The sequence below is a fragment of the Morone saxatilis genome, unplaced genomic scaffold (genome assembly GCF_004916995.1).
Source record: "Morone saxatilis isolate NCDOM2014 unplaced genomic scaffold, NCSU_SB_2.0 Contig17, whole genome shotgun sequence".
In the NCBI taxonomy this organism is placed as follows: domain Eukaryota; kingdom Metazoa; phylum Chordata; class Actinopteri; family Moronidae; genus Morone; species Morone saxatilis.
In genome coordinates this window covers 5,180,476-5,190,454 of record NW_023339729.1, presented here as the reverse complement: position 1 = coordinate 5,190,454, position 9,979 = coordinate 5,180,476, and the positions used below count along the sequence as shown (strand labels likewise).

The 9,979-nt window shown below is 39.8% G+C and overlaps 1 protein-coding gene across 1 annotated transcript; it reads right to left on the bottom strand.

The window, feature by feature from the left end:
- Positions 1 to 4,780: 4,780 nt before the first annotated feature.
- Positions 4,781 to 8,998, bottom strand: si:ch73-109d9.3 (zinc finger and SCAN domain-containing protein 21). The gene is made up of 4 exons (XM_035659983.1): positions 8,149 to 8,998; positions 7,947 to 8,068; positions 7,701 to 7,809; positions 4,781 to 6,835 (listed from the first exon to the last, which is right to left on the bottom strand). The coding sequence occupies exons 1-4, from the start codon at positions 8,450 to 8,452 to the stop codon at positions 5,646 to 5,648; spliced, it is 1,725 nt and encodes a 574-aa protein (XP_035515876.1). The 5' UTR covers positions 8,453 to 8,998; the 3' UTR covers positions 4,781 to 5,645.
- Positions 8,999 to 9,979: the final 981 nt, after the last annotated feature.

Sequence of the window (9,979 nt, the reverse complement as noted above, 5' to 3'; positions counted from 1 at the left end):
GTGTCCTGTTGATAGTTTTACAGACGTCTCTTTCATAAAGCTGGTCTATGGGAAAAATCTTTTTAGGTCACAAGTAAATTTTTTGTTGCAATACCATGAGTGGCCACTACACAAAATTGGAAGCAAGGCTGAGCAATAACACAGCCATGGACCGAACTTTCAGTGGGTGAGTTGCATTGTGGATAATTTAGGCAGCAATTGACATGGAGAAAGAATGTGTACAATAAAAACTGCAAAATCTGCTGAATCAATTTAAATCCTATTTAAAACTTTTGATGGTGAGTCCAACAATGTTGCAATGCTAAATTGCAAATAGTATTATTTTAAGAGATCCTAAATACACAAACAATCTGGGCACCCATCTAGGGATGGCAGTGTCGGGTTAGTATCCAACTTTGGTCCGCAGACAGACTAAATCATCAACTCCTGTTAATTAGAAAGTTAGGCATGCTAAACTAAGATGTGACCTTGGTAAACAGCATGCTGACTTTAGTATTTAGCTCAAAGCACTGCTGTACTTAAGTATAGCCTCATAGATCCACTAGCAGGGCTCCAGACTTCTATTTTCTAGCCTAAATGTGCACCTTCACATCAAATTGATTTAAATTGATTAAATTGACATCACCAAAGGGTGCTCAAAACTGAGTAACCAATTACAACATCTAAAAGACAGCATCGTACAGTCAACCGTGTCTATGAAAAATTGCTCTCTGAGGGTATTCTCTAAATGTTTGTGAATACAGTCTCTGTTCATAGTATCTTAGGAGAAACAAGGAAAGCAGTGTTGCCTTCACTTATTCTTTCATACACAATAAAAAGAAGGTGAAGTCAAGGACTTAAACCTCCTCTTAATGGATTTAGTGGACTTACAACAAATGGGAGTAAAAGTTAGAATGAGGAACACATCAAAGTTCAATTTCTTCTGCCTGAGCTGCTTTTATGAAATATGAAGGTGTTATGAATAAGGCACACTAGCCTTGCAACACTTGGCATAAATCTTCCACAGTGCACTCCGTGGCCTGTTAAGCACTGAATTTAATATTGGAGTGATTTGACACAGAAGAGAAAAGAAGAAGTTTCTTAAAGTATAGCTATCAATTCGAGTAGGAAGAGACATTATTTTCTAAGTCCAGTCAGGCACTGCTAATACCACTGATTGCCTTGTAAATTAAAGAAACTGGGTAAAGGGGGTGACAATTCCATGTGATATCAGGAATTTGAGATGAAAATGATCGAGAAACTGTAATTCTTTGTCTTCTCATTCAAAGTGGAATTATTATTTGAAACCTTCTGTCTGCTTTGTTTCTTCTCTGCCCTTTTTCTCATTTGCCTTTGTCTCTCCCAGCTCAGGGAGACGTTAACGGTCTCTGTAATGAAACTCAGTGGCTAAAAACCACTAGACAGTGCTGAGCTGCACATGTTACAATTTTGAACATATTAAAAAACAGTGGGTGATCAGAAGGCAAGGCCAAAACAAGTCTTGATTGTGAAGGAATACAGTGGAAATTCTTGCGTGGGGGGGAGGTAATACATTAAGGTCATTTAGAGACTGTATAGAAATTATTAGGGGTGGGGTATTTTATTTTCTTACCCCATATTTTTTTACATTTTATATTTGCGAATTTTATTAAATAACAAATGGATCAAATATTTACATCAATAAGATGGGTTTCATGTGGACGTTCGTTTTGCCGTATGCAGTGGATATGCGGTGGCCTGAGTTGTCTGTTCTCAGTTCACTCATTTGATGGCTGTAATGACCATTGACCATGACCATATTTTCAGAATACGTTGTTTGTTCATGCCCTCTAAAGTGACACCCCTATTGGCAGAATGACATCATTTGTGCCTTCCAAATGGGGTTAGACATGAAAAACAAGCATGTCTACTGTGTTAAAGTCTGATGTTTTGTTGACCCATCCATCCACCCCGACCTCGTCCTGATGCGTCATACAGTAATTCCTACAGCCGCTGGAGAGCTTTGTCACTTCAACATAAACGTATGTTGCTTTTGGGGCAAAAAACACCCTGATTCTGTCATTTTTCTTGAGAGGACAGTCTTGTATTTTTTTCACCATTTTGTTTGCCATACATATATTATTTCTAAGATACTGGGGGAGAGTATTGCAGTTTGTGAAGTGAAGCCTGCTATGTGCATTATAACACTAAGATAGCAGTTAGAGGTTCAGTATCTTGCTGAGGGATACTTCAATAAGAGTCATGGCTGCTGTTGATGTTAACCCTAAGTCTCCTTTTAGCCTCCTTTGCCACATGCCCTGTTGCAATTTGTACAAGCTTTTAAGAACATCTCTAAGTGTTCCATGACTGTCTGGATCCATTAACTCTCTTTTTTTGTATGATCTTTAACAGTATGTTTTTTTCAACTCAAATCCAACTGAACAGTTGTAGTAGAAGTAGAAGTAGCTTTTAGATAATGCCAAAGGAAAAGGCAAACAGACCCACCCTCTACACCGAAACATTCTCTTTTTCCTCCTAATACTCATCAAAGCGTGGCTTAGGACTCACTGAAAAGTAATTACAGTTCAATTAAAAGCTGGGGCCCAATTATTAGCCGGTCTCCTTTACTAGCCTGGTGTGTCTATGCGTTTTAACAAATAAAGGGAGGTCTGTTAGAGGCCTGTTCCAAATAAAAGCAGGTGAGGAACAGTGATTGAGGCTAATAAAAGCCTGGGCTATTAACTGAAGTTTTACGGTAAACATCTTCAGAAGAAATGGTTACACCAGTGGTCCAATTCGAGGAAAAACAAAGCTTACACTGTAACTCATGTGTTAGCTCATCAGTCTGAAACACACATATGTTGGCTAACATACAGGAGTGTGTGTCTGTGCACTCCCACACATTCAACTGAGAACCAACAGGCTGGTTTCACAATCCCCTCCCACAGCCACCCCTATCTATTATGCTCACTGCATTCAGTACGCATTCAGCTAAGTAGGTATTTCAATTGCTCTTCATAGATAACTTCTCGTTATTGGGTTCAAACATCAAAAAGAAAAGATACCATCTAGAACAGAAGCATTGCTTTAATCCACGTTCTCTCTCTCGCTCCCTCTCTCTCAAACACACACACACAGAGCAAGCGAGAGAGTTTAGCCTCTGCTAGCTTTCACCTCACCTTGAAAATAAGATTAAAATGTTATCAGTTGTACCACCTGCACAGTGCTGCTCTGACTCTAACTACAGATACAACACATCAAGCTTAATCCTGAACATGAGATATGTAACACACACACACACACACACACTTGGGCACAAAAATCGACTAAAACAGTGTCTACAGACACTTGTAATGTGATGTGTTACTCTAATGGAATGGTTTTCTTTAAGAGTACTCCTCTATTCCATTAATACATTAGCAGCCAGACAAGAGGACGAATATCTTCTGAAAAAAAGTTAGATGAAAGGCTGACACCAAGTGGTCAATTCAGATACTACAATATTGCTAAAACCTGACAGTGAGGTGTTCTTGGAGGCACTTTTTGTTGACAGAGCTGTATTTAATGAACCATTATTTTCATCAGTCAGGAGTATAAATTTGGCCATTACTCATGATACATCATCTAAGTGCTGTGAGTTCTTCAAAAGATTTTTAGGATTTCAGTACTGCAGTCTTAGCAGAAACTAAGCATACTCAAGTAATAACTGAACCTATGGGCTGATTTTTGTGTCAGTTAGAAACTGCAATTTGATTCATCTAGACTGGAATCTTGAATTTGCCCTCAACATTGAATAATTGTATTGGAAAAACTGAATTGAATATCATTAATATTGAATTTGAATTTATTAGGTTTTTTGAAAACTGATATAATATTAATGAATTTGAATTCAACTTGCAACTGAACCTGTATTTTAAGCCTCACTAAAATTTCTACTTTTATTTTACTTCACTTTCAAATTATTGCTGTTCAGATTCAGTTTCAATAGTTATTCAAGTTAAAACATTAACAAATTTTTAAATTATTGCCATTCAAATTTCAGGTTTTTTAATGCACTTATTCAAGGGTTGAGGCAATTTCAGATTCAGTTCTAAATAAATCAAAGTCAGTTTCTACTGACATAAAAATCAGCCTATACTTTGAACCACACAGACATTCAATTAGAGGAAAAACATAATTGATGTTATATGTTTTGTGGCATACAGTGAATTCTATAGTCACATGATCGGGGCTTACATTTTAAGAGAATTACACTTAAGGAGTGCTCGATAATATTTCGATTAATTGTGCAGCCCTATTTAGGAGTAAAGAACTTCTTCACAGAGTGTGAATACTCATCAACCTACTTACTCCTGATTACATTTAAAGCCCGATTTATATTTAAAACACAGAAGAAAAGACAGATTGAGGGAAGGGGTGAGGGAGACTGAGTCAGTTGCCATTGTTTGAAGTATACAAAGAAACTCAACACAGTGGCAGGGTAACGCTGCCAACTCGCGTTTGGCTGTGTTATTTGCAGAGCAACACACCAGTTCAAGTATGAATGTTCATAACAGTGTAGGTCACTTGCGTGGCCTCTACATATAAATCAGCCTTAAGTATGAGAGTTTGCATGATTAATCACATTTATGCTCAGGAAGAGCCAATCAGTAGCAATCATGTGCATGTTATTTTGTTGCTTACTAAAATATCTGTATACAGTAGTTGATTTTGTAAAATCAATTCTAAAAATATGAATCACAAGAAAAAAATAGCAGTGACCGAGATTTGCTCATATCTGCCCCCCCCCCCTTAAGTCTTTAAAAATAACGTGCAATTATAATTTTTTTTAAATGTTTTTTGATTTTTTTTAATCCTTAAAAAAGATAGCAGCAATTGTCATGTCATATTAACAACACTCTAATATATGTATAATATATAAATACATAAATAGGGATAAAATATTATGAAATGGGTGCAAATGGAAACAAAAAACAAGACAACAACAAAAAGACAAAGTAGTTTCCTTGAAAATGCTTGAATTAAAAGTGAACAACAGGCTAAAACTACACTATTCTGAATTACAATGCTTCACTAGTGCATTATAAATCATGACCATAAGCAGGTGTGTGCTCACTGGTTCCTGTACGGCAGCCATCTGAGGTCTACTCTTAACCAACCTAGAGACCTCTTCCTCTGATCTCTTAAATTCAATAAAAGTAAAGCCGTAAAAGTAATTTGTTGAATAACTTTTAGACCTAAGTGTGTGAGTTAGTTTTATCTGTCACGCACGTCAAAACTTTCCCTTTGAGCAGGTTGATAAATACCGCCCTGATCCATGGTCAAATATACAGTAAGTGCTTTTGTGCTTACAGACATGGTGCAATTGATATAATAGAAGAATTTGCCTATTGACAGAATAAAATATTATTTATTGATCAAAATTGACAACTGACCTTTCTCTGTGCGTGATTTCACAACACACTGCTTTCCGTCCTTTAATAACACTACAACACCTTCGTATGTTAGTAGATTAACCTTTCTGGAATGCACAGAATAACAACCACTTCAAGAGACTCGTACACAAGAAGCATTTTTGCAATGCATCACAGCAACTGCTTCACATTGCAAAGGAAACGCCGTAGCAACCTGATCTAAAAGAAACAAACGCACACCAAACTTGACTTTTTCTCACTGGCTGTCGACCATTATACATCCAGGTGAATCCTCTGGTGGCGTTTCAGGTTGCATTTCTGGGTGAAGCGTTTGCCACAAGCCAAACAGCAGTACGGTCTCTCTCCCGTGTGGACCCGTCTGTGGGCCTTGAGGTTGCTCAGCTTGGTGAAGCTACGCCCACAGAGGGAGCAGCAGAACGGCCGCTCGCCTGTGTGAGTCTGCAAGTGGGCCTTTAGGTTGCTGGGGTGGGGAAAGCACTTCCCACATTGGCCACAGCGCAGGAGGTTCCTGGGGCCAGCGTGAGGGTGAGAGTCTGGATGGGGTAAGGGGTTGCTGTGATGGGAGTTCGCAGACTGAAGTTGGGTTTTGATGCTGACCCACGGGGCACCGGTTCGGTTATGTGCTGCGGCCTGTTTGTCGCCCAGGTGAGCGCGCTGGACTGAGGGCGCTGGAGGAGGAGGAGCGGCTTTAGATGTGGAGGGAATTCTGTTGAGGGGGTTTAGGTTCACAACCTGAGAGTGAGCGACAGACAGAGCTGTGGTGGCACTGTTCGAGAGTGCATGGGGGGGCTTTTTCATCGGTCGGTGGAGGTGCTGTAAAGCAGCTTGCAATCTCAGACCTGTGCCCACTTTGGACTGCAGCTTCATAACCTCCTGAAGAGTGGCTTTATGGGAAAGGTGCTTGAGTGGTCCTGAACTCAACCTGTGCTGTTTCACTGAACGCGAGAGAGATTCCACCCCGGACTTTGTCATTTTCTTTTCCTTATGCTCGCTTTCCACACTTTCCGAATCTACAATAACCTCCTGCTTGATAGTCACACCCAACGTATCACTGTTTTGCAGTCTTGCCATGGGGGCCGCGGTGGATGCAATCTGAGCTCTACCTGTGGCATCCTCTGTGATAGAGTTGACCAGCTCGCGCTCTGATTGCTGAAGAGAACCTCTAGTTTTGGCTGGATCACAGTCCTTTTCTGTTGCAAGTCTGTGATTTGGTAGCAATCCAGCTGTTGTGACAGCCAGGCCTGGCCAACCACTCTCCACCTCTAAAAATGGATCTGTGGCTGTGCGCGTTTCCTCCTGCTCTTCAGGAAAGACATATGCAGGAGAGATCTGTGGGTCTTGCTTAATGATGCTCCTCAATAATTCCTCACCCCTCTCTGGAGTTTGTTTCGGTTGCGTGTCAGTCATCTCAGTAGCGCTGTGTGGTTCAGGTCCTGCTTCACCTAGAAAATGAATGGAAACAGGAGATATATTAATGACTTCAACTGCCTTTTTCAACTGGTAGACATTTAACAAAAAAGCAAGTTGGTTTCTGCCACAGCTAATGCTGTCAGCTCAGTGTTTTGGTCTAAAACATAATCTGCAAATGTACGGATAAACAAGTGCTATTTATAACAGAAGATAGGAGAGGTCATGTATTTAGTGCTCTGGTTAAAGACCAGGTTTAATTGGTGTAACTAATTGGAAAAACTGCCTGCATGAGAAGATATTAATCCTTCCACCCACAAGCCTCAGTGGCAAATGAATTCCAAGGTCTACAAGCTACAGGAGGAAATGAACATGTTCTTATATGACACTGACAGAACTGCATATCACTTTTCTTTTGCATTATTAAGAAAATAGCCAAATGTGGCTAAATTAGCTCTTTCGAAATAATAATAAATTATATTGTAAATGTAATACTATATGTATACTTATCCTAAGTGTGCAGGACAATGGCACTTCGCTGTATTGAATACAGCAAGAGTATAATAAGTGAAGAAAATGTCATCTTTGAGGCAAAATCAATAACAGAGGGTTGCTTTCAAACACATGATTTTATTTTTTTGACTTAGTCAATAATTAAATTAACACTAATATCAAACAGATGAGTTGGTAAATCCCCTTATTTATTTTTTATAGAATGAGTTAGGGATGTCCCGATCCAAACTCAAAGATCAGAAAGTAAATAAGAGTCATTTTTTAATCCAGAAGATGTACAGACAGCAAAAACAAACATTTGTGTTCATGTGTTGTTACACCCGTATAAGATACCAACTCAATATGCAATGAAACCAATGGACCGAGGTGACACAGCACAATACTCACCATCAAGGGTACCACTCCACACTCCTAAAAGCACAGAAGAACAAGACGGCTTATTCACTTCTTCTTCCTTTACATCCACCACTGGCAACTCGTCATCTTCTTCTGTTGCCTAAATGGCATGGAGAACACATGAGAATACGGTTTTTATTTTCATCTGTTAGTCGGATGCTCTGTGCCAAATCTTCCAAGCCGGACAGATATGCATGAAGCCTGTCCGACCAACGCTGATCTAACAAAGCCACCCACCTGTGATTCGGGGCTGTGAGCGGCTGTACGATTGTCTGCTGCCTCTAGTACTTCCAGTCTGCTTCTTGTCCATCTTTCCACAGAGTCAACCTCTATTTTCACACCACAGTCCCTCAAAATGCCTAAAAAAAGAATATTGAAGTAGTATAAGAGGATACTAAGTGTTTTCACGCCTAAATAAATCTGTGAAGTGTGTTCTTACCATCCTGCTGTTCTTTGAGCCTTTGTTCTGCTATGTCACCGGGCAGTTCCACATCGTCCTTGGCACAGTCAACACAGTGTGCGGTCTTCCCTCCTTCCTTCCCCCCCTGGTCACTTAACTTGCTCTCAGCCCACTGCAGCTGAATCCTCAGGGACTCCACCTCCTGGTTCCTGCGCTTCACCTCCTGCAAGAAGCCGTCCTCCACCAACCGGGTGACCTCATACATGGCTGTCTTCACCACAGTCTCCATCACGTCTGACAGCTGGGTCTGGAAAGTGACAATGAGGGTGTCCATGTCCGACATGATACACTGTCAGGGTCCCGTGTCTGACAACTGTTACACAACGAAATTCCGTGTTTCTGAGACCAAAGGACTCCGCTTTAACGTTGTTTGTTTTATTTTTATTTTTATTTTTTGTAAATGCTACCACAGGTTGTACACCATCATCGCAATGCAGTCAATATTTAACTATACTTCCACCTGTTGTTGTGGGTACTCCAGACAATAAATAAACAGATATCCATTCAATTATACCGTTAAAAGGTTGGACTGACGATACCCAACGAGCTATTTACTGACATGACTTTGACTTCATGTCAGCTAGCCAGCTAACGTTCCTCCTTAGCTTAACGGTAGCATATGAATGCTAACTAACGGACACGGCGTCAGACCGTTAACAAATCGTACGCAACTACGAGTTACGTAAACCATAGTCGGGCCTGGCGCGTTGCTCTGTTTACACCTGGGTTTATGGATCCTACGAGCAGAACAGTTTAGCTCAGTAAACTCTTACAGTTAACGTGTAACGAGCTAGCTTTCAAACAATCGCTAGTGGTCCTTGTTTTTGTTTGTGACGTAATTCACAACGTAGTACGGTGGCCCCACCTGAAAACTGTGAATAACAAAACGCGTTTTCATAAAGGGAAACCCATAGGCTGCGCCAAGCAGTCCGTTCCCACTATAGCTCAGTGTTTGAAATAGGAAGGCATGTTAGCTGTTCTACAACACATTGTGTCCAGATACGACCACTCTCTCCTACAGTGCAGTATTGGAAGAAGTGACATTACGTTTTATCTTATTAAACTTAAGATAAAGCATGCCAATTCATATGGAGATCAAATGTTACTCTCCATCATTTCCACCAAGCTTTTTAAATCAAAAATTATTTTATACTTCCACATCAAAAATAACCCTAACCCTAACTTTTTACTTACTTATTATATCCCTTTGGGAAATTTATAAGATACTTTTAGCTTAATTATTACATATTTTCTAAGCAACAATGGCCACTGGTCGACAGATAATGTGCCCGGAAAAAGTAATTTTTAATTCAATGTCCTTAGCTAAATGGCAAAAATAATATCATTTTTTTTTTTGCTTACTATAAAGGAGCCGTGTACAGTCGCAGCACAGTGACTAGGGACAAACTCCATCTATGAGGCCATAACCCTAATATGAAAAGACGTTTTATATATTATATATTATCTGAAATACCCAGACAATACTCACACACCTGTGGGATGAACATACAAATGCCACGCAGATAGACCCCAGCTGGTTCTATATTTGTTCAAACAAAGAAACCCTTTGCAACATCCATTAAAGTTACTTTAATGGATGTTTTTTAAACAACCCTGGTTACTTTTATGCGTATTGGTTAATCAAACTTTTACCACACTGAATTCCAGTATGTTTCTAACCACAGAAATGTTCCTTTTATTTTTTCTATCTTCCTCTCTTCCTCTTTCAGCAAAAAGGTTTTGACATCTTACCTAATCTTTTTTTGAGACTGGGGCTGATAAGATATGAAGTTCCCTCTTGGACACCCTT